This window comes from Musca autumnalis, unplaced genomic scaffold (genome assembly GCF_047663935.1).
Source record: "Musca autumnalis isolate F117 unplaced genomic scaffold, ASM4766393v1 scaffold_3, whole genome shotgun sequence".
Classification (NCBI taxonomy): domain Eukaryota; kingdom Metazoa; phylum Arthropoda; class Insecta; order Diptera; family Muscidae; genus Musca; species Musca autumnalis.
In genome coordinates, this window is record NW_027411866.1 from 262,516,638 (window position 1) to 262,542,933 (window position 26,296).

Here is a 26,296-nt window from a genome sequence, read left to right on the forward strand (position 1 = left end):
GTTACATCGTGAAAGTTTTTTCCGCTCTCTTCCATGATCTTTTTACCAGGCCACGTAAGAAGAAGAACAACAAAAACTATATTTTGGCCGAAAATTCTTCTAGATGTCAAAATGTTTGTTTACGTTTTTATACAATTTATTCACAATAACAAAAAATTTGACAAATTGAAACCACGACGCTGCCGTTTTCATCATGGCACTCTTCTGCCAAGTTTGCACTTGCGTTCCAAAATCCACTGGATTTCACTAAATCCTAAAATACACCCCGGTGTTTACACTTATTTTTTGGTGATTTCAAACATATTGCAATAATCAAGGTAGATGCATATGCGCAGCTGATTGAACATGAATTTTCAAAACAAGTTGTTGTCAAAAATATACGACAATTTAGAACTTTGCAACTTTATTTCGAAATAAAAAATTATTTTATCGTATAAAAATAAATTTTGATAGGTAAAAGTTGTGTTCAGAACCTGTTACTACTTGCAGTAGTTTTCCCGATTAGTGGTAAAAGTATGTTCCCGTACTCCGAAATCTAGCAAGACTTGCACTTCTCTTTAAACAAAAATAGCGCCTAATAGCACCCTCTTCTCCTGTTTTCTACCATTCAGTTTTGGTAGAAACTAGCAGCATGTTCATTATCATCTAAATATGATAGTTGCTATGTTGATTTTGACATTTCTGCTGCAGTTTTTGCAATTCGCTTTTTTTCTAACATTACCATTAAAAGTACGGAAACAAAATGAAAAATAGCATTGTAACAAAGTAATTTAACATTTTGCACCATCTACCTTTGTTTATTATGACACGTGCAAAGTGTTGCAACTGTTGGTACGTTTTTTAGGCAAAAACAGGGTTGTATATCATGTGTACTGTGATTTCGATGTTGATTTCGCAAAAAATCACGAAATGAGATGATTTCATTTTTGTATGCGAAATCATGATAAATTTTGATTGATTCCGCTCGAAAACGCGAAACGCCTTCGAAATCACGAAGCGACGCCGAATGTAAACCAAGCATTCCAATACCCCGGTTACGCTTAGCCGGAGTCTTTGGCCTTGTACACACGCTGCGACTTTCTCTTCTACCACAGGCTACCAGACAAATTTCTACAGGTAAAAAATGGCAGAACTGATTTTTCGACTTTTGTTTGACGATTATTTCACAATGAGGTCGAAACCTATAACTCTGCGTGTGCCTTCAAAAATAAAAAAGAAAATACATGTATTTCAAATTGAAATACATGTATTTTGCTTTTGTTTTTTTTTTTTAAAACGCAACACGCAGAGTTGTTGGTTTCGCCCTTAAGAAGAAAATGGACGAAGAAAAAGTCGAACGCTGACAAAACTAAATTAAAAGCTGTGAAATAAAAGACGTAAATTGATTTTTTATGTTTCTTTTTGACATTGCTGCCAGATCTACCATTTTCCCGTTCCTTTACTTTTCTGGTAAAAATGTTCATGGGAGAGCAATTTTGACACTTTTTTCTTTTACCACTCTTACCATTAAAAAAGTAAAGGAACAAAGCTATAGTGTGGTGTTTTCGTGCGTTGTTTAAGCTAAAAGCAGATACAACGTTTGAATAAGCTGTAAACAGATACAACGTTTGGGTAAAGTTTTGTGTCGTTTTGGCCGTTTTTACACTGTTGGGCATGATGCCGAAAAATTCAAATTCATTTGAAATATATGCCGACAAACAGATAAACGCTGGACTTTGGTGTCGTCGTCGCCCTGTTGTTGTTGTTTTTTTCTCGACGCCCAAAGCAAAACTTTAATCAAACGTTGTATCTGTTTTTAGCTTAAGTCGGCATATATTTCAAATGAATTTGAATTTTTCGGCATCATGCCCAACAGTGTAAAAACGGCCAAAACGACACAAAACTTTAATCAAACGTTGTATCTGTTTTCAGCTTAACGTTGTGTTTTGTGGCTAAAATTTATTTCTTCACTATTTTTTATTTTTTATTTAATAAAAATATTATTCGAGTAGCTATGGCATAAAGAAGAAAATATTGGTTGTACCGATGATATTTTTGAAAATTCTATATTAATTCTTACCTATTTTATAATATGTTGGTAATATACATATGAGTAGTTATGATGTAAAGGAGGCAAATTATAATCAATGCAATCATTTTTTTTTTAATTTTTATGTATAGTTTGTAAGAACAATAATGTTTCATATTTTATTTATAGAGTAGCTATGAAGTAAGGTGGAATCTTTGTAATTATATCTGAATTGGCCATTGAATTATCCACATGGCTTCGATTGCAAAGTAATGAAAATAAATAAATAAAAAATAAATAAATAAAAAACAAAAGTCAACGCCGTAAAATTTGAGTTTTAATGTTTTTCTTGTCAATATTCCAATGAGTAACAGTTTTCGTTTAACAGAATGTTGCTATGATGTCGTAGCAACAGAGGTTAACTCCCTCTACAGTTAATTTTTTACAATTGACTTTTCCTATCTTATAATATTGACATCTTTGAACTTCATGAAATTAGGCGTTCTTAAATCGAGTTCCATACTAAAATAATTTTATTTATTTTTTATTTTATTTATTTGCTTTGCAATTGAAGCCAATTGTGAGGCCAATTTATATAATTACAAAGAATCCACCTAAATATCATAGCTACTCTAAAAACAATTTCATATATATAATTCATCTTAAATCTAGAAATTGGAGATCTAATTATTTTGGTTACAATTATATTCTTTAATTTTTTTTAAATTCTTCATTACGGCATAGCTACTCCAATTTTAAAGCAACAGATTAATAATAAGTATATCGTATAAGTTATTAGTAGACATCGGATTTTAGCATGTTTTTTATTTCTCATCCGATTGGACTCAAATTTTGGATCTAGGCGTTTTGAGGGTCAATTTTTCGATATTTGGGGTCATATCAAAAACATGCAAAAAATATGCAAAATATATGCAAAAAATATGCTAAATATGCAAGTGTTTTTTTGACGAAAATAGACAAATAAATTTGGGAAATCATCAAAAAAGCCTTCTAAATTAAGTTTTTTGCCGTATAACATCGTTTTTTGCAGATAATTATGTTATTGAGACTCTCCAGATATTCCGCCGCAGCAATAAATCTGGACTAATAAGACTTAAATCAGTTTTCACAAGGTGAGAAAATGTCAAATAACCCAGCATTCCTATTACAACATAAGTTGCTTCCTATAGATATGCAGGTAATGGAAAAATTTCAAAAACTCAATCAGAAATGTCAAAATCAACGTGTCCAAATATGGTGATAGTTTCTACTCGGCCAAAATTGTCTAGCAGAAAAACAAAGGAGCTAGAGTTAGTCGTTTTTGGAAAAAGGGTTCGTTTTTTAGCACAAAATGGGAAAAAGTACTAGAGTACTAATTACGATTCCAGGTTCTGGGATATAGCTATAATTTGAAGCATACGTTTTGAATATCCACATATTAGATTTGAATATATTTTATAGTGTTTAGTCCTTTATTCAGTATATACAGACATAAATTGGCAATTTTTGTTCTTTGTCGTCAAAAAGCTTCTTTGGAAAAATGCTCTAACTGTCGCTTTAATATTGATGACGTGGTTTTAGATTAATGCACTAAAAATACATAATTTTATAATATTGATCTATATTGTACCCATGGTACAATAATTCATAGGTAGGCCAGGTATGAGAATCGCCAAAAAAATACAACCCTGTCGCTATGGCTTAAAACGTCAAAATTGTTTTGATGAATGATAACGGATGAGTAAACAAAGAAGAAGAAGAAGAACGAAATGTTGAAATGAAAACAAAACAGAGTTGAATTTTTTGATGAATAATAAATATCAACTCTGCATGTCAACACGGTTTTGACAGATTAAGCCATAACAAAAAAAAATTGTAATCAGCTGTTAGCTGTGGCCTACCTAAGAATTATTGTACCATGATTGTACCCATACAACCGCTTAATGCAGAATTGGGAAATGTTCACTCCTCGGCGAAAAGTAATGGATTATTGTTATACCCATCCACAATGAATAAAAGCAAAATGAAGAACACCCTATGATTAGTGCAAAATGACATCACTTATAAAAACCTCACAATAGCGTGGTAGTGGTAAAATAAGTCAAAAACCTTGGAATTGTCTTTAACGTGGCAAAACCACTCACATATTTCTGCTAGAAAAGAATTTGGAATGGTAAAAAAATATAGTTCTTTCATTCCTGCTACAGGTAAACACTTTTGATAACATAGTCGAAAAGTCATAACCCTTTTGTATGCACAATCAATTAACTTGTGTACTCTATAATTCGTACTAATTATTACAAATGCTTCGAATTTTAATGAAGAAATTGCTGTAAAATTTTTTTCAGCAACATTTAGTAAAGATTATATCAAATTAGTCTTGTTGTATAGGATATAAATAAATATATTAAGAAAAATATTCGCCGCAATATTGTCATTAAAGTTGCAAAAGGCACTATACACCTACCTAAAAGGCAAAGATTTCAAGGAATCGTAATTTCCAAAAAGATGAAATTTCACATCTGTCCCGTGTTTTGTTTACATCCTGATGTAAACTTTAAAAACGTCATATTTCTAGCTCTACTTTCACAATCTGATTGTCTTTTTCTGTAATTTATGAAAATTGAGACTTGTTGCATGGTAAATTGGTAAAAAGTAAGGAAAGGAACAAATACGGGCAATGCCAATAAAAATGTCCGGATTGTCGCATAGAAAAATCTCACTATTTTTAACACTTAGAGCACGTAGAGTATTATATAACTACCACGAGTTATTTAATCATAGAAAATAATTTATTTTCTTTACTATTCGTTAATCCTGACAATTTGGTAATTCGGACACCGCCGAAACCTGTGGTGTAGGGATTATCGATATTATACTGTATATATGGAAGCTGTATCCAAATCTGAATCGATTCTTACCAAAATAAATAGGGATCGCCCTAGGGCCAAAAGATCTCCAATTTTTATGCGAATTGGTCTATAAATGTGACCTGTACTTTGTGTTCAAAAATACATGGCCAGATGGATGAGTGCGAATCTATGCAGATCATCGAAAGGAACTGTGGGTCTATTTCGTTTCCTTTTGCATGCTGCAAACTCATTCACTAAGACATAATACCCTTAGGGTATTAAAATATAGTTATCAGTGAAATGATGAATAAAAATTTCCTTTCCCCAATTTACAATTTTTTATTTCCATATTTATCAGAGATCATCAATAAGTTACTTGCCCCTGTAAGCCATTTGATCACACACAAGTTTTTTGGGCCTTTTGCTTTTTAATGCATGTATTTTCTTGCACTCAGTATTTTTTCCACCACCACAAAAAATACTTATGACGTATCAAGACCGTTGCTTGTGCGTAATAAGTAAAACAAGTGTCCATCGTATTTTGCACTGTATACAAAAATCACAATCGTAGATATTTTGCCAAGTAGCTTATCAAGTGGAAGCACACACAACACAACAAAAAACAAATATTTTATTTGTTGTTGTTTCGTTTGCGTACGCTTTTTATTTGCTTGGAATGTTATGTGTGCTTTTGCATATTCTTCTAACGTTTTGAACATCATTGTTAGAAAATGATCTTTGCTCTCACACTCTCGGAGAGCATGAGACAATCGGTTGAATTACAAGGGTTGAAACAACACTTGATGTGCGATGAGCAACAAAGTAAAACAGAAAATGTTATTGCGTATTCAAAACTACTTGGCAAAGCATACCCAAGTGTCTAAAAATATCCATTTTTAAATAACTTATTTTTTAAGTGGCTAGCCGCACTCGTACATATTTTGAGAATGGCAAGCAACACTTGCATTTATTTTTTAGAGTAGCAAGCCGCACACGCACTTGTTTTTTAGCATGTGGCTTAGGAGTGTCAAAATCAGCTACTTACGCATTTCTCTGATATTTATGCCCAAAAAAGGAATATTTTTGTTGATTCGACTAGAATACGCCATAATGAAGCGAATCTAGTAGTTTTCAAATTTTAACAAACATCGATTTTAAAAGAATTTCACTTTTTAAAATTGTTTTCCGTGCGGAAAATTCAGAGGGAAATATTCATGTTGGCCCTGTATATGTTTTTTATATGTTATATGTTTTTAGTAAAATATGAAAGATTTTATGTAATATTCACTATTTTCTTAGTCTTAATTTCTAGGTCATTTGTTATTCTGTCAGACAATTTTAGCCGAGCAGAAATTATCAACATCTTTCGATACTTTCATTTTGACATTTCTGATTGAGTTTTTGAACAAATTTGTATCATGGTTTAATAAGAAAGGTTAGCCAAAGCTTTATGTCAATTTAAATTTTTTCATTCGAGTATGCCTAAAACTTCAAAACAATATAAACAAACTGTGTATGTGTGTGTGGTGTTTGAATAATATGCCAAATAATTTTAAAAACAATCGAATTCAATGATTTTTAAAATTGTTTTTAGACCATTTGTATGGGAGAAATTGGTGAGATTTACATTGAAACAATCAGTTTATCATATTCACAACTCGATTATGTTGAGAAATCTTAACGCTTCATTCATTTTTCGCGTTTTTTATAAAATGCCCAAAAATACATTGTAAACAATGTATATGTAAAGAGGTAGATTTAAATGAAAAAAATCTATAGAACCCTTGTTTTTCCTGAATTCCTAAAACTTCAAAATTAAGCAACAAGTGGGTTTGTTTACAACAACAATTTTGAGCATTTTATAAAAATCGCGAAAAATGAATGAAGAAACAATGTTTCTCCGCATAATCAAGCTGTGGATATGATAAAATGTTTGTTTCAATGATAACCTGACGAATTATTTCCATACAAATGTTCCAAAAATAATTGTAAAAATCATTGAATTCGATTGTTTTTAAAATTGTTTGACATATTATTCAAACACCACACACACATACACAGTTTGTGTATATTGTTTTGAAGTTTTAGGAATACTCGAATGAAAAAATTTAAATTGACATAAAGTTTTGGCTAACCTCTCTTATTAAACCATGGTATCATTGAAATCACTCTAGTGTGGACCGGGGCATAGTAGAGTAAAATCATGAAATTGCTGTAGTGAGGAACTCGATCTAATACCCCGTTTGCACTTAACCGGATTAACCCAGTGGGTTTGGGTTTCAAATGTCAATTTCATAGCGTAAACGTCAAATAAATCCTCATAAAGAAGGTTAACCCGGCGAAAAGCTCTAGTGCAAAAGTCGTTTAAGAACGCCAAATTTCATGAAATTTTGTCTATGAAATCACTCTAGTGTGGACCGGGACATAGCAGAGGTTATCGGGTATGTGATGAAAACCGAATCGACTCGATTTGCAGAATCGAAATGGTATATAATCGGGGTGCCGTTTATGATATATATAGTTTTGCTTCGCAAAAGCCCATTATTTGAATAATATTTTTAAAATCCATTTTCAATTTCATTAAAATATTCACCAAAATTAGAGATATACGATTTCGATTTATGGCAAAACGAGTCGAATCGTTTTCCATCACATACTCGCATTTTTTGGGAATTTCTGTTAGCTTAGATTCATTAGGATATTTTAAAAGAAGAGTACACCCTAGTCCGTTCATAAAAGACTCGAAAAATAAGCGTAAATACACACCATATAGATCCAGATATTTATTATTGGGATTACAAAGTTTAGAATGTCGTAGAAAGTTACAGTCCGCATGTTTTGTTTTTGATCTGCTTGATAGTAACATCGATTCGCCAAATTTATTGTCTATGGTACCAATATTTGTTCCTCATAGAAACCTCCGTGTTGTGAAGATTTTTGAGGTTCCTTTACACCGCACTAATCACGCCCGAAATGGTCCATTAACGCGCACATTTTTGAGTTTGAATTTCATCAACAATCAGCTCCAAAGGGAGTCAAAAAATAGTATTGACTTTAGCACATCAAATGAAGCTTTTAAAAATTATGTGTACCACATTTATTCTAATATATATACTTAAAACTTTAAATATTTGAATTGTTATCTTAGTCTGTAAGGATATTGAATTCCATTGACTAATAAATAAATAAATAAGGTGAACAAAATGCTTAAGGCGTGAAGTGAGAGGTGAAGTGTGCCTCAGAACATACCCGATTAGGCCCTTCCAACGTTTCATTAGGGAATAAATGAAGATTACTAAAATAACCCAAAATTTGACCAGTCAAAAAAAGTTTACACTTTTGCCTAACGTAAGAATTTTATTTCTTTAACAAAATGAAAGGATATATTGGCTTTTGAACTAATATCAGGCTATATTCTATTAAAGAAATATTAATGGAGTTTCTGTGCACCGACACGGGTTGCAGTTATCATGGTGAATCTTAAACCAGTTACCTGTTAAAGAACATAACCACTAATAATAAAGTAAAAAACGAAGTAGAAATTCTTTCATTAGCTGATCTTTATAATTTTGTTGAATAAAAATGATGGTTTTAGTAGCTTTTTGTTGCATCCATGATAAGGATTTTATTTCCAGACATTTATCTTTAAAAATATATGTATGTATATTTATATCTACCACCAGGTTATGTCGAACAGTCATAATTCTTTATTAGCATTAGAGACGTGAATTTAGTGTTGCACAGTAAGTGTAAAAATGTTTAGTTTTTCTGTTTTACATTATTTTGAAAATATTGTTTTATTTTTATTTAAGCCACATCCAAAAGAAGTTAAATAGTGAACAAGTCAATTTGGATTAATAATACGATCCTGTGCAACCGAGACATCTGGAGATTGACTGTAAAGGTTAAAAAACTACGACAGACAACTTAACTAAATATATCTAGATGCAGTCAATGCAGTATACATACAACAACACTTATTTTACTTCCTCTGTGGATGAGGTGGTGTTGCGTTTTCTAATTGTTTCATTGTCGGACGACGCAGTGCTTTCCTTACTATCCTTTGAGGTTACTGTGGTAACTTCTGAAGAAACATCATTTGCTTTAGAATCTTTATCGGTATCTTCTTCCTCATCTTCGTAGTTTGTTGGTTGTTCTCCTTTGCGTAATAATTTTCCAACGAGGTCATATTTTTCTATATGGAAAATATAAAAGGATTATGGGATTTTTTGATTCAGACTATCTTTTTTAACATACCTTTAAATTGCATTTCCCATTCTAGGACTGAATCCATTTCCATAGCGCTTAGGTCACTCAAGTCATCATATTCATCCTTATCATTTGCTGCTACACTAAATGTTGCAAGATTGCGTGAAGCATCACGACCAGCAAACGACGCATAGGGACCGCCTAAAAGAAAACAAATAAATTGGTTTGAATTTGTATCCATATGTGTGGATGGATAGAAATATATTTTGTCTGAATGGGGTTCCAAAGCACAAATTTACAAAATTTTATGTTAATGATTTCTGCACAAAATAGAAGATTAAACCACTTTGCATGACGACATTTTATGAGATGTTTTAATCAAAAAAATTAACATTGTTTCTCCCAAAAAAAGACAAATGTGAAATATGTGCTAGATATTTAGATGGAAACTTCGGACAAGAAGATTATATCATTCACCCAGAAAAGAATGAAGATTCCAGAAAAGAAAAATTTAAAGATAAGGAAGAAGAAAGTCATGTTTTCACCGTTGACCTACAAGTCGTCCTAATGGCTCCAAAATCGCAGGTCAGCAGCTTGTGTTATCGATCAAAGCTACAAATACATAATTTAGTTTTTTATAACTTAAAAAATAGTTTTATTTTTTAAAACTATTCGACCTGGTCGTGGAAAATGCGATGCTAAATTAACGGATGTGCGTGGTTTTAAATACACGCCAAATGGGGATACATATTTTAAACTCAACTTTTCGGATCAGTGAAAACCTTTACCTCAAAACAAATAATAATGGAATAACAGCATTGGATTTGTACGAACCTACCGCAATTTTACAGTGAGAAAAGGAAAGTAACTGCTAAGAAATATGAAGATCTACAATATTTAAAACAAACACTACCTCTACATCACCAACAATTTTATGATAATTTGCCAAAAGAGTCGCTTAATCAGAATATGCATTTATATTATTTTGAATTTCTAAAAATGTTAGGTTTGTAACAGCTTAATTTTTTAATCATACTAATCTGTTTTGTTTTTACCATTTTGACGACACAAACATGTCTTAAAGAAATAATGATATATTAATTATAATAATCATGTTTTATATTAAATATTTCACCTAAAAGTTTTGGTGCATTAAACCCGCTAATTATTATCAAGTTTCTTCTGTATCTTAAACCCAAATAATTCTTTAAATTTCGCTCCGATTGAACCATTATTGCGATCTACAGGACATCTACAAAAACGGATAAGATTTTTTTTTAAGAATTTTGCCTTTTTATGCGAAGATCATTTTTAGTATTAATCTTTAATTAATTTCTCGTTGGAAATCGAGTTTAATGATCAATAGTGCATCTAAAAAAGGAAAGCCGACGAATCGAACCCACACACCTACCACTATGTGATATGACATGTTTCGCCTTTGGTAAAGAAGGCTCCTCAGACATATCGGATGTGGGACGGCTTAGCTATCATCTAACTAGCAACGCATAGTTAACCTTTTTAATTTAATTATACATTTTGAGGAAATATCTATTAAAATCGTTAAAACATTTGTTATTATCTGATCAACACTATTATACTTGAGTAGTTTTTTTTTTTCTACTTGCCAATCAATCATTGAGAAAACATGTACTAAAAATTAAAAAAAAAAAAAAAATCTGGCCTGTTCCCGTACTTTATAAAGTGGTAAAAGTCGTAAACAATTTTCATATAAATTTTGTGTACGGGAACGCAAAATGTGTAAAAGTGGTAAAAATTGTAAAAATTTTTTAGTTCTGGAACAGAGCTATCATTTGTATTTATCTCATGATAATCATTCTATTTGAGTAGTTATTTACTTGCCGAAAGCTCAGTAACTTATCATAATTATAACTTATTTTTAAGATAACAATATTTTTATATGTAACTTGGAGTAGTTTAATTTGCGTTTGCTGATGATGTGCAGCTTTTGTTCAAGGGAGAATATGTGTTTATGGATGTTTTGCAGTCGTCGATTGATTTTAATGTTAGTATTTTAGGTTGGTTGGTTGTCTTGCAATGGACTTTCAATTAATACACAAAAAACTAAAGTGATGTTCTTCGGGAACATGCAGGATAATTCAATAAATGTTTCCATTTATAGTACGTCTATAAATGTTGTAAGCTCCATGAAGTGTCTTGGTTTGTTTCTTGATAGTGCTTTAGTGTTCGACGTGCATGTTAATTCTTTAGTGTCCAAGGTAAACTTCATTTTAAGGAAGTTATATTGTTTGGATTTAGTTCTGCCTAAGAACATAAGAATTCAATTGGCTCATGCACTCATAATGCCTCATTTTGTGTATTGTATATAGTCGTGGTTTTATTTATTTTATTTATTGAAACATTTTGTAAAGTAAGCCTGAAGGCCAATTAGTTTTACAATATTCATAAGAAGAGTTCCTACTCCTACTACTGGTTTTGTCTTACGAAAGTTAAAACTTCTGTTCAATAAAGTTATGCGCCATGTTTATCATGTTAGATGTCGTGATCATATTTCTCCGTATGTTAAAGAGTTCCTTGGTTGCACATTTGATAATTTTGTGAGTATTAGGTCAATGTTATTCTTCTATAAGGTATATAAAATGCAGACACCGTCTACTGTATTAGACCTTTTAACATTCTCCAGATCGGAGAGGAACAAACAAATACTTGTGCCGTGTTTGACTCCATTGTTGGAGAAGTCTTTTCTTGTAAGAGTATCTCGTGTATTTAACACTTTGCCACCAGAGCTTAAGGTATTTAATTCCTCTTTAAATTGTTACAAACGAAAGTTATATGAGCATTTTAATAGTAGTGTAATATAAAATTCATGGTTTCTTATGTTAATTTGTTATCGAACTATAATTGCATGGCTGGTTTAAGACTTTTCCTTTAACATTGTATTCATTTGTTAGATTTATTGTTTTAAGAATCAAAACATTGTTAAATTTAAGTTTTTGAGAGTAGTAAATGTATAGTGGTTTTTGGAACCGATCATGGCCCTATGGGCTAGGTTTTTTACATGAGCATAAATAAATAAATAAATAAATTATAATTGGCCCCAGGGCTTAAAATTGCATTCACTGAAAGAAATAAATAAATAAATTTAATAAATAAGTCAGTAATGTGGTGAAATCTCAAATACGAGAATAAACTGTTCGTGTGAACAGTGTTTGAAATACGTATTGTAAAAGATATGATACAAAATACCAAATAAGCATTTTAGAGTTTCAAAATGTTCTAAAGAATTCCTGAAAACATAATTGGGCGACTTTTGAATATGTTTACTTGGTTCAACTCTCACTAGTTTAGCTGATACATACCAGAATTCCAGAATTGATAAATTTTGATGTCCTAGATGAAGTTTTTCTTATGTGGTCTGTTTAACAGATAAGTTCTACTAGTTTAAGGCTACAATATTTCTAACTACTGCAAGGTCAAATTCCTATTCGTTTGTGAGATAAAGGCCCGATAATGCCAAATGTAATGCATTAGCGGTATTCACTCATGGTTGTAGATCTTGTACATCTTGTTAATATTGTAGATCTACAACTGTTTACAATACCACAACAACAAAATACATGAAAGTTTGATGTACCACAGGGTTACTCGACCTAAAAGTGTTGTAAACATTCCATTGTACTTTTACAAGGGTGTAGAACAGCTGATTTTATTTTATTTTATGTCCGAGTTTTGTTTTGTGGTAGAAAAATAGGAAAAATAAAAAAAAAAAAAATAAAAGAATGGAGGCAAAGAAAAAACAAATTTTTATGAAAAAAGTGTAATAAAACTGAAAGTTAAAGATAAACTTACGACGACGATAAGATGTTTGATTTGTTTACAATATTCACAAAAAAGACGTTCACACTTCGTTGTAAAAAACCCTAGTACATTAGTGCATTAACAAGAGTTATAAATCTATCTGTATCCGAACCAGCACCCATGGGTAGTGGCGTTAAGGTGGCACTATTATTGTGATCCAGTGCTGTACTGCACGAGTTTGAATTTGAGTCTTCAGAAAAATTAACAGAATTCGGTAAGAGGTCGCTTGAGTTGGCGCTGTTATTTGGAGAAAAACTTGTATTCAGTGATGTATTGATGTTATGTTGCTGCTGCTGATGGTGTTGATTTTGATTTTCATCCCTTTCTTCCATTTTTTTCATTACCTTTAATAGAACCTCCAGCAATTTCTTGTTAGTTTGTTCGGAATGTTCTAAAAGTAGTCCGGTCAAAATAGACATTGAAATAGCAAAAATTCCCACAAAGCTGAATGTTGGTGGAGAGCTAGGGTTTGCCATTAGAAGCAACGTCCTAAAAGTCCCCATCGATCCCATGTGTGCAAAAAAAATTATTCGGGGTCAAAGGTCAAAATTTAAGGGTTTTTAGGTTTTCGGATTTATTTTTTGAAAACGGTTGATCGAATCAGAAAGTGACTAAAGTAAATATTGGTGACAGAAAAATTATCTACAAGTTTGACCCTTATAAATTTTTTCTTAGAAGGAACCATTCTTGAGATATAGCTGTTCTAAAAAACACATGATTTTTATGCACTTATAAGGGAAATATGCACATATTCAGACGAACCGGCTAAAATAAGCGAAGTAATCGGGTCTGTCCCCCCAAAAAATATATATTTTCTTGAAGAGCGAAATTATAGCTATCTTCTAAAAAAAAATCCAACAAAATCGGAGTGTGTTTAGTAGAGTTATTCAATGTTAGAGTCATTTTATGCAAAAATAGCCCATTTAACCCACATGTATAATCGAAAGCCCAACGGGAACGACCCCAACGAAAGCTCTCCGATTTTTTTCACGTTTTGTCCGAAGGTAGGGTTTTGTTGCGCTGATTACGGAAATGTATAATTTTCAACGGTTGCGGATCCGGTTCGCCGGTTATTAGACCCGAAAGGCCAAATTTAAAAACCGGGTTAGACCCGGTTCTACTGAACCGATTACTGCAAACTGTATATCGTTTGAAAGCTTACGGAAGTATCTAACACATAATGTCGTTACTTTAACCGGTTCGCCTCATAATGTACTTACGCGGCTAATTTTTTATTTGACCTTTAGATCGAGATATCTCGAAAATGGTAAGTCTTTTTTAAGAATCATAAAGACCAATCTTGTAGACAATTATTGGATCTACAACTTTTACTTTAGCGGGCTTTTGCTAAGTATTACCGTTTTTGAGAAAAACTAAAAAAACTGAATAATGCCTCCAAAAATGACCTTTGACCCCGAATAACTTGTTTTGCACACATGGGATCGATGGGGACTTTTAGGACGTTGCTTCTAATGACCAACCCTAGCTCTCCACCAAAATTCAGCTTTGTGGGAATTTTTGCTATTTCCCCCTTATGCGCATGTCTATTTTGACCGGACTAAAGTTCCATACAGCGAGTTTTTGGAACTGCTCTTGGCCCTATGGGCTATGTTCTCATTTATAAATAAATTGAAATTGGATTGAACATTAGCCCGGTTTAGATAAGGCCATAAAATCCGAGCTGAATCTGACAGGACAAAACCCAACTAGGGGTTTTGCAGTCTCAGTATGCACTTTCAAGAAAATCATACTAGAAGCTGTTTACGTTTTCAGTGCTGCATAGTGTAATTGTACCATGATTTTTGCCATTATAAGTACACAAACACCAAAAATATTAACAAATACGATTAAAATAAATTAAAATATTACTTTTTTTCAATTTCTCGTTTTTATTCACGTGTAAATATGCCCAGCGACAGCTAATTTTTTGTCGCCCGAAAATGAACTTTATGGTACAGAATTTGACGGCATCAGGCGACTGTTGCCATCCGTAATGTAAAAAATTTGAATTCGTAATAGACCCATTAAAATCCCAACCAAGGTGAAATTTCAAGTATAACGGGTGTTTTTTTAAGCTGGATAGAACTTTAAATTGTAAAAAGTAACACAAAAAATTAAATTTTGATGAAACTTTTTTTATATGTTTCAGTATACTCTGACAAATCATCATGAATAGACTCACGCTTGAACAACGCTACGAAATTATCCAAATTTACTTTGAAAATCAGTCGTCGATTCGACCCGTTGTTTTATCGCAAAATTGTGTTCAGCGATGAGGCGCATTTTTGGCTTAACGGGTTTGTTAATAAGCAACATTGCCGCATATGGAGTGAGACCAATCCACAGGAGACCCTACAGACTCCATTACATCCAGAAAAATGCACCGTATGGTGCGGTTTTCACGCTGGTGGCATCATCGGACCTTATTTCTTCAAAAATGAGGCCGGAGCTCGCGTTACGGTCAATGGAGATCGTTACCGCACCATGATCAATGATTTTTTGTTTGAAAATATGGATGACATTGATCCGGAGGAGATGTGGTTTCAACAGGATGGCGCTACGTGCCATACGGCGAACGCAACAATCGACTTATTGAAATCAAAATTTGGCGATAAGTTGATTTCGAGAAGTGGACCTGTCAATTGGCCTCCAAGGTCGTGCGATTTGACACCTCTCGATTATTTCCTGTGGGGCTACGTGAAGTCACTGGTTTATGCTGATAAACCAGCAACAATTGTTCGTGTTATTCGTGACATACGGCCAGCAGTGCTCGAAAAAGTGGCCAAAAATTGGACGTGCAGAATGCACTTCGTCAAGAACAGCCGCGGTGCCCAGAAACTAAATTTATGGATTCAAGAATTTCTTCCAGTGAAATTACTGGTATATAGGATTGTAAATAAATAAAGTCTAAATTAAAAAAAAAAACTATATATTAACAAAAGTAAATAAGTATAAAAGTAAATTTCACACTAAAGAACTGACAAAATGCATAAGCAGTTTTTTTAATAGAAATATGAGCACACAACAGAAACCAAAAATAAATATTATATATTTCGTTTCTATAAAGAATGTCTATGTACCAAATTCTTATTTAAGCTTCGCGAAGTATATTTTATCTTTTTCTTCTATATTTTATAGATTTTTCGCACAAAAACTTTTGACAGCAAATGAAGACTACGACCTGAATTCGCCTTTTGGACACCTTTCTAAATTCGTCTTGACAGTGACATTACAGATATACATATTAAGGTGGTTTTAACTCAAAGGGGGAAATCGAAGCCGGATTTTTTAGGTGGCAAATTTCTATAAGCGCTTTAGAGGTTTTGTTAGATCTTAAGATTGTTAAAGTTTGAGCATAATCGGAATATCATAACACGTGCGACTGGGGCCTCGAAGTTTCCATAGTAGTTTGTATGGGACCAAAGGCGAATTTTCATTGCATTTATTGTCCAAGCATTGAAAAATTCTTACCAGTTCTTTGTTGTTTAGAACCACCCTAATACATATGTTACATAAAAACCGGTTTTAAAGGGTGAAAATAAGAAAAAATAGTAGTATAAAATATATTTTTTTTCCTTTCCATTATTCAACAAATTAATTACCATGGACCGAATTCCTTATATGTACATTTTCTCATTTGTAAAACTCAAACACTCAAACTCAAGGCACTCAACAGAGGCCAAATTACAGTTCTTAAATCTGATTTCATATACGATAATTCTGATTACCATCCATATTTACCAATTTACATACATACATATGTATATTAGGTTTCTAGGTCTTTTATCGAATGTGTTCGATATATACGCTCACACAATCTATCTGTAATTCAAATGTATGCATAGAATAAAAATGAAAGAAACGAAATCGATGTACATACATACCACCGTATTCAGAGCTGACCTATACTTATTGCATATACAATTGCCTATCAGTTGAATTGATTTGGCAATTGTCTTAGGAATTATAACACGTCCTTTGAATGAAAGGTAATGTTTGAATTAAATTCAACGAAGACTGTGACGCAAGCTTATTTTTTGAGCTTTATTAATATATTTGGATTGCGTTGAATATAGTTTGATTTTAAGAGCAAAAATTCAAATCTGTACTATTTTAGAAAGTTTATTAAACACTAAAAATATGTCAATTATACCCAATAAAATGTGAAATTTTGGAAATGGTTACATGCGATGACGTGACTTCATATGATATTTTGCATTAGTTCAAACAAAGTTGTGAAAGATACGATATTTTCATTAGCATTTGAACCCATTCAAAGGAAGTCGTTGAAAGATCCGATCTTTTCAGCAGTATTTCAACCTATCAAAGAAAGTCTTGAAAGATCCGATCATTTCCTGATTTTAATATATGTAGCTATATACAGGGCCAAAATACCAAAAATCGGCCAAATATGCATATTGGAGCTTTATTACGAGTGATCTTATATCTACTTACACACTACAGAAGTACTCTTACGTCTACGTTCACACAATGCGAACTGATCGCTATTGCTCATGATGTGTGTTGTGTGTTACACGAACGTATCGTGAGGATTCCAATATTACAACAATCCGATCCGATTTTTACATTTTTTAGGATTCGTTTCCACAACAGTTAAGGTTGATTTTATTACACGTTTAGGATGAAGTGAAGCATTTTCTTCATTATTTGCTTTGTAAATTAAACCAAATTATAATTTAATGGCCAATTTACACTAAAAACAATTTCTTATATGGAAATGTTATTACGAATTCTAGAAAATGTATATCTAATTATTTTATAATTTACAAATTTAGGGATCCTTGTAAAATTCTGAAAATGAATTTACCAAATTTTCAACTATTGTCACTATTGCTTTATAAATAAACCTAACATGGAGTAATCAATTATTTTGATAATAATTATGCACTTGCATAAAAAAACTTCTTTATATCATAGCAACTCCAATTTTTGGGATCATTCTAAAATTCTGAAAATGAATTAACAAAAATTCCAGCTATTGTCACTACTGCTTTATTTAGTAAATCCATGGCATATTTATATAAGGTATGTGCATGAACTACAACAACTAACAAATTTACAAAAACAACATTGTTGTTATCGAAAATTTAAGTCAGGGCGAAACCTATAACTCTGCGTGTTGCGTGTGCGTTCAATACTACAAAAACAAAACACATGTATTGGCAACGGATGATGAGCTTGGTGTCGATGGTTGTTGTGCTTGGTTTTTCAAGTTAGCTGCTGTATCATTATGTGTGTTCGTTTACTCAAAATTTTTACGAATTGTTACTGGATGTTGTTCGTTTACTTTACAGTACAATGCAAAAAAGCTTAGCCGATTACAAGTTACTGAACTTGTACAAATTTGTACAAATTGTTGAGTAAACGAACACACCTAATATTAGCTGCAGGGTTATTTGTGTTTCATATGTCATGTCATTCATATTGCCTCATGGCTTTACCTAATTAATTGCGTGTTGCATGTGCGTTCGAAAATACAAAAACAAAATACATGTATTTGTTTTTGTTGTCAATTTGAAATGATTTTGTTATATATTTTCATTTCTTAATTTACATGCTTTTGCTTTTATTTATGTTTAATTCGATTCATGATATGCTAAGAAATATTGTTAGATATAAGTAACTGGGAGTAGTTATTGTATAGCTGTTTTTGGAACCGCTCATGGCCCTATGGGCTAGGTTACTGTGTTTGTCAAATAAAAATTAAATTAAATTAAATACATGTAGGTATTTTGTTTTTGTATTTTTGAACGCACACGCAACACGCAGAGCTATAGGTTTGGTCTTCAAAGAAAATATTGAATAATAGGGTCGTTCTTAAACATAAATACATGTTGAAAAACATAAATTATAATTACTGCCCCCTTCTTTTATACATAGTAATTATTTTTTTGAGTAGTTCTAATATCCCTCCCTTGTTATATGTAAGCTATTTTTATAATATTAAATTGAACATTATACTGTAGTATACAGCCTTAAGGTCGAAAGACTGGGCATATGAAAATTGAAATAAATAAAAAATAAAAATAAATAAAATACATTTTGAATATCCTCTAAAATAGAACACATTTCAATCAAAATGTAAAAGTGCCTTGAATAAACCTAGCATGGAGTAATAAACAAGGTGTAAGTGACAACAAGTAAGAAAGTATCAGTCAGCTGTGCTGACGGAGATATACTCTCAGTCACTGAAAAACAACACAATAATCACGAATTTGCTTTAAAATACATGGAATATGTAGGCACTGCAATGTGGGGCAATACTAATGGGCCGATTCCGTACAGCGAGGCGAGTCATGTCGCGTCGTCTATCGTCTCTGTGACAAAATTTAAAAAATGCACTACGTACAGCGATAGAAAATAATCGTCGATAACAAGTTATTTTTATTCGTTAGTAAAAATGTACGGCGACAGCTAATTTGTTGTCGCCGGAAAATGAACATTTCGGCGACAAAATTTGACGACGTCAGGCGATATTGCCATACGGAATCGAAAAATTGCATTTGACAACGCGACACGACTCGCCTCGCTGTACGGAATCGGTCCCATAAATCATCGACGTATACAAAAAATTTTTAGTAAGCAAAATTCTGATTCATAGAGAACTCGAAATACATATTAAATAACGTTAAACTAAGTTTGGAAGACATTTTTGAAAAAGTTCTAGAGTTATCTTGCGCCATAACCATTTTATTTTGTGCTGGCATGGCTTTTGGAACTTTAGGGTCATTATCATAGGAAGTATGGACTTACACCGGAAAATATTCTACCGTTGTAAATGGGGTCAATAGGACAGCCTACTGAAAAAAGTATCAAAACGATCCAAGAGGAGCTTTAACTTCGCTTTTCCCGAAATTTGTGCGGATGGTACCCGAAGGAGTGGACCGATGTAGAGCATATTCCAACCTGATACATGACTGGAAGAAATAATACGATGTGCAAAGATTTCACCAATCAGAAACTCCCTGTGATATTTATCTTGCAGATTTGCCATTTTGGTTCGTGTCAGGGTTTCTTGGAGTTTTTAGACCATTATCTAAGGAAGTATGGAAAAAAATTGTACCGTCGTAAAGGGAGCCACAAGGACAACCTATTGAAAAAAATTCAAAACATTCCGCGAGGCGCTCTTAAACTTCACTTTATCCGTATTTTGTGTGGAAAATACCCGAAGAAGTGGACCGATATAATCCATATTCGAACCCTATCTATGTCTGGAAGGAATAATACGATGTTCAAAGTTTGGACCAAATCGATTGTTCCCTTCGAGAGTTATTTTTACAGGAAAATGTGAACTTTTATGGGGAAGGTACCCGAAGGATTGGACCGACATGGCCCATCTTCGAACTTAAACTAAGTTTGGAGAAAATATTACGATACCCAAAATTTGGTCCGAATCGGTTGATTGCTTCGAGAGTTATCGTGCGCACCAGCCAGCCAGACAGACAGATAGACGGACGGACATTTCTAAATCGTCTCCAAATTGTCTGAAACGAATATCGTCCAAACATACTTGGGGTCTAAAACTGTTATTTCGATGAGGCACATTTTTGGTCGCATCAAAGTGTATATACCCTTTCTAGCATAAAGGCTGAGAGTATAATTAGTTTTAATAAGCCAAAATGTCAGAATTAAATAGGATCTACCCAGAATATTACAATTTTAATTCAAAGATTTATAAATATAAATAAAGTGTCGCGTAAAAAATATACGAAGTATAGCATGTATCACATTATGTCTAGAGTAAATCAAAGCCAATGAAGATTAAGGCTGATTTCATAAATGCAACATGATGGGTCACGTGATTTCGTCTTGACTTCACAAATGCAGTATGTCTTTTTATAGGTATTGTCACGACTTCAAAAATTGAAAAAGACGCGTCACATTGCGCGATAGTTTCCCAATTTTTCGCAGTATTGCAATTTGTGTTGCGCTTATTTAGTACTGTTTTGTCAGCTGAAATTTGCGAAGAAAACCAGAAAAATATATAAAAAATAAGAAATGGCGGATTTGTGGTATGTAAATATAAAAACCGAATTTTAGAAAAGTAAACAGTCTAAAGCAATGTGTGCGTTCATAAATGCACTAAAATGACATGTCTCTTTTTTGACAATGTCAGTGTTGACACACATGTTTACTTTGTCTTCAGATGATGTCAATATCTGCAAAGTATATATTGGACTAAGTGCCGCTGAATTCTTCTTGAACGAGCCTAGTATTGAAATATTTGTGCTCTGTTCCAGAACCTGGAAGAATGTACGGCTGACTTCCATATCATCACATGCTTTGCAAATGACTGCAAATTGTATGAAGTTAGCTTTTTACCCACGTTAAAAATGCGCAAGTGTGACGTTTTGAAGTATAAAACTTCGGCTTCGTTAAGTATTACGGCGTTATGAGACACAATCATAACGCCGTAATACTTAACGGAGCCGAAGTTTTATACTTCAAAACGTCACACTTGCGCATTTTTAATGTGGGTAAAAAGCTAACTTGTATCATTTTTATTTCTGATACATTTAGTTGCCTTTGCGAGGAACAATGCATGAATGATGAGCAATGAATTGTTGTTTTTTAAGATTTTGAAGTAAATGCATTGTGTTCTCTGGAACCGTTCTTATTTCTATGTCGGTCCTTTGAAAGAAAAACGTTTATACGCAATTTAGACGTTATTTACAATGATATGTAAAAGGAATTGCACTGGAGTTCCTTGAAACCATTAATTTAGTTTCCGATATTATGGCTGACTTCATAAATGTAACATTTGTATTGCATATATTGACAAACTAATATACTGACAAAGTAAACATTGTCAAAAAAAGATACATGTAATTTTACAGCTTTTATGAACGCACAAACAGCTTTACTTTTACCTTTTTAAAATTCGGTTTATATTCAAAATAAATTTATTAGTCCCAATTTACATTAGGCGAGTTTACTTGCGGCAATTGTCAGTTTGTGGGTGAGAGAGGGTGTTGAGAGGCAAAGGGTTACCATATGCCTCACCTCTCTCTCCATCAAACTGACAATTGCCGCAAGTAAACTCGCCCAATGTAAATTGGGACTTATTAACAAACAAAAAAGTTTGGCAGTATTCTTGGAATAAATTCATGACCTGTTTTGGGCTTTCAAGTGGGGGCCCTTAAGTCATTACAGGTAAAAAATAGGTCAATCAAGTGGTTCCAGAATTCCTTTATACTTAAGTGGTTATGGCCACTTACAAATTTTACAAACTCGAAAATTGTTTTATTGGCTCATTTTAACCCACTTAAAGCCACTGGTCGTTTAAACGCCAACAAGAAATGTGCACAAAAATGCAGACAAAAAACAGTTAGATACGTGTTTTATTGCGGGGTTTTTTGTATTTTCTAATTGTTTCCTCATAAGTCCGTCCTTCCCCGTTCATAAATTGACATTTGAACTGCGTAGTTTTTCGCGGTTCGGTCACAAAAATAACCGTTTTTGATTTTCTTACAATGAGAAAAAACACATATCAATTTTTAAAAATTGATATTTTTAATTCGGCTTCGCTTAAATACAAGATTATTATGTTCTTAATGATTCCACAAAAACATATGCTGATCGGTTTATTTCTTTTTGAACTACAGCGGGCACCGCAAACTGCTTTAGTAAAAACAGCGTTTCGTATGCGGTCATTTGTCGGAAAACTGTGCAATACTTTTCAACAAAAAAAATCCGAATGTAGCTCAAGGTGTGATCTATCAGAAGAAATCAAAATCTTTTGAAAAAATTTGGTAGATAGATTTCTTGTAAAAAAATTCATGAACATTTCCATTTTTCGTGCTCAATAAGTGGCCATAACCCCTTAAGCATGTATGTTTCTCTGCTTTAATATTTTTTGTTGTTCTCTATTCTTATCAAAACTTATTGTCAGAATGACTTTTTAGTTTCTATAACACCAATGTACCAATATTTTTATTCTAATGTAGTAACAATTGTAGGTGATAGGTGATATTGATTGCAGTATACTTGTTGAATGCATTGGGGTTTTAAAGTAAAAAAAATACATTGGAAATGACGACTAGTATGCAATTGCTTCGGAATCTTTCTATCCAGACGCAACAGAATCGTGTTACCTGAGAATAATGCATATGTCGGTGAAACAGATACTATCAACCCAAGTGTTTATTTTTTAAGATAAGCGAATAAAGCAATAGAAGAAGATTTCCGAATGTTCTTTCACTCTTCACAACTTTACAAAAAAACAATTATATGCTCATACAAAGTCCACACACTTAAGTATTGCATGTGAGTGTAAATGAGAATGGTGTAATTCCATTGTTTTATTATTACCTGGTCCATAAAATCGTTTGCCTCTGGTCACGTCGAAAACATTACCGTTCACAGCAATAAGAACTCTGCCATCTGGTCCAGTGCCATCGTATTGCCTCAACTCAGCTACTGTAAAATCACGACGTAGCTTTGGCAGTTCCGGTTCTGGGGGTTTCTGAGATGCAACACTTGGAACTTCAATGCGATCCTTGATTATTTTGTAAACTAAAAATGCTATAATGGCCACCAACGCCAGATTCATAGGACTGTAGAATATTTCCTGTACGATTGACATGAACATGGAGGTCGAAGGGGAACCACCCTCACTTGTTTGTTCCATTGAATCGGCAGTCATTTTTATTTACTGTGTAGATCCGTTGCGCAAAAAAATATTTATTTATCTATCTTTATAGAGAGAATGGTATGTCCTCTTCTTATTGAGTGGAGACCCCGCTCGAACTTTGATCTTTGTTTGTCGTCACACGTTCGTGACAATTTCTTACCGGTCTTACTTCTTAAGTTGCCGTTTTGTATCGTTTTGTTCCTAAACCACGCGAATAAAAACGAAAATTATTCGATTAAACGAAATAGAACGAAGAAAATTAAGAAAATCAGCCGAGATGGGGTCTGTAGATCGAAAAATAAACAGCTAGATGGATCTGTAGATCGAAAAATAAACAGCCAGTAACCGATTACGCGATTACACATAGCAGTGTTGCCAGTATCGCTTACATAAATTGGACGAGTGGTAGCTTAGACCTGGCAAACCATCGATATTCCCAACATTAGATATTTTCGATATAATAGTTTAAAATATCGATTGCTATCGATAGCTTTGTTCCTTTACTTTTTTAATGGTAAGGGTGGTAAAAGAGAAACGTGTCAAAACTGCTCTCTCATGAACATTTTTACCAGAAAAGTAAAGGAACGAAAAATGGTAGATCTGGCAGCAATGTCAAAAAGAAACATACAAAAATCAGTTTTTAATTTAGTTTTGTCAGCGTTCGACTTTTTCTTCTGTTTTTCGTCCATTTTCTTTTTCATTGTGAAATAATCGTCAAACAAAAGTCGAAAAATCAGTTCTGCCATTTTTTACCTGCAGAAATTTTGCTGGTAGCCTGTGGTAGAAGAGAAAGCCATTTTAGCTCTCTCTCCCCTCTCATTCTCTTAAAAATTGCTTCCAGTTTTGCCACTTTTCGGGGTTAAGGAACGCTTTGCAGGTTAAAAATGGTAACAAATGGTAAAAATGGTAACCACAGGTAAGTAAAGGAACACAGCTATAAATTTGGAGATGAAAATGACGGAAATGTCAATGCTTTTCTTGACATTTTGCACAAGTAGTTCACAGAAATGTAAAGGAGAGTAAACAATTGCTTTTATTTTATAAAAATATTAAAGAATACATTTTACTTTTCCGAAAAATATGTACGTATGACTACTGTCTTACTTTCACACACACACACAAAACCGAAAAACAGCGAAATTTCTATTTATTTCAATGAATTTTAGGTTGGGGGTTTTTTCGCTGAAAATACAACCCTGTAGTCATGGCTTAAAACGTCAAATGACATAGATCAATAATAATGGTAGATGTATATGCATAATTAGTCGGTTTTACAAAAACATATGAAATGTTGAACTTCAATGTTTATATTAAAAGTACCAAATAGAGTAAAATATAAAATTCACTTCAGCTATACTCCAGAATATTATTGATAGAAAAGTGTTCCAAAAATAGCAAAAGTTGTACTCAAAACTTAAGACAGTGAAAACATCTTCTACTTGAAAAGTTTGGCTGATCTAACATCGTGATTGTTGGCATCCAATTTCCAGATACGGCGACATTTCAGCCAAAATTTTTACAATATTTGTAATTTTTCCGTTCCCGTACTTTTAGAATAAATTTCAATAAATGTCAATACTTGACAAATTGCTCATTCGCAAGTATTACTGCATATTAAAAAATCAACAATTTTATTTAGCCACGCGGATACAATTTTTTGTCCTTGTTTTCAATTTTAAGATATACCCCCATTATTATAATGTTTGGTTTACATTCGGCGTCGTTTCGCGATTTCGAAGGCGTTTCGTGATCTCGCGCGGAATCAAGCTAAATTTATCATGATTTCGCCTACAAAAATGAAATCATCTCATTTCGTGATTTCAGCGAAATCAACATCGAAATCACAGTACACATGATATACAACTCTGGTTTTGCCTAAAAAAGTACCAAAAGTTGCAACACTTTTCATGTATCATAATAAATAAGGTAGATGGTCAATTGCTGCAACAAAAAATTTTAGTATAAAAATTTGTAAACAATGTGACAAAATTATTAAATTACTTTGTTACAATTATGGCAAAACTACCAGGTAGTGGTATCACACCAGCTGATCGAATATGAAAAGTCAAATCCCTTTATAAAAAAAATTATTTTTGTTGTAATTTCCCCAACAACATAAAGAAAGTTTTGACATAACATATTCAAAATTTTACGATGCCACTACCTGGGTAATTGTTCCATGGTTACAATGCTATTTTTTTATTGTGTTCCCGTACTTTTTTAATGGCAATGTTAGAAAAAAGGGCGAATTGTCAAAAATTGCTTCCTAATACAAATTTCTTAAAAAATTCGGGAACGGAAAAGTGACGGAAATTGCAGAAACTCCTGCATAAATGTCAAAATCAACGTATTAGCTATCATATTAGATGCCAATGAAAATACTTGCTGCTAGTTTCTACTAGGCCAAAAAGGAGAAGAAGGTGTTATTCGGCGCTATTTTTGTTTAAAGAGAAGTGCAAGTCTTGCTAGATTTCGGAGTACGGGAACGCATTTTAGCACTAAACGGGAAAACTACTGCATAAGAACAAGAATAATGTACTTGGAAACATAATGAACACGAATAATCCCATTTATTGGTTCTGAGCACAACTTTTATCTATCAAAATTTATTATTATGATGTATCAACGATAAAATCATTTTTTATTTTTCATTTGTTAGAATTAATACAATATATAGATAATTTTACGATAATTTTCCAAATAAAGTTGTAAAGTTCTATATTTTTATATTTTTGA

At 32.8% G+C, this 26,296-nt stretch overlaps 1 protein-coding gene across 2 annotated transcripts; it reads right to left on the bottom strand.

The window, feature by feature from the left end:
* Positions 1-8,449: 8,449 nt before the first annotated feature.
* On the bottom strand, positions 8,450-23,940 carry MSBP (membrane steroid binding protein). Of its 2 annotated transcripts, XM_073978402.1 has the most exons (4): positions 23,239-23,896; positions 9,118-9,270; positions 8,830-9,055; positions 8,450-8,773 (listed from the first exon to the last, which is right to left on the bottom strand). In XM_073978402.1, exons 1-3 carry the CDS (start codon positions 23,570-23,572, stop codon positions 8,838-8,840), a joined length of 705 nt encoding a protein of 234 aa, XP_073834503.1. In that variant the 5' UTR covers positions 23,573-23,896; the 3' UTR covers positions 8,450-8,773; positions 8,830-8,837. The 2 variants fall into 2 exon arrangements, with proteins under 2 accessions (XP_073834503.1, XP_073834502.1); XM_073978401.1 differs by having other exon boundaries at positions 8,450-9,055; positions 23,239-23,940.
* Positions 23,941-26,296: the final 2,356 nt, after the last annotated feature.

Coding starts and splice junctions, on each gene's coding strand:
- MSBP (XM_073978401.1), bottom strand. CDS start 23,572: ATGACTGCCGATTCAATGGAACAAACAAGTGAGGGTGGTTCCCCTTCG. Junction 9,271..23,238: donor CAAACGATTTTATGGACCAG/GTAATAATAAAA, acceptor GTTTTCTTTTAG/GCGGTCCCTATGCGTCGTTT. Junction 9,056..9,117: donor ATGGGAAATGCAATTTAAAG/GTATGTTAAAAA, acceptor TTTTCCATATAG/AAAAATATGACCTCGTTGGA.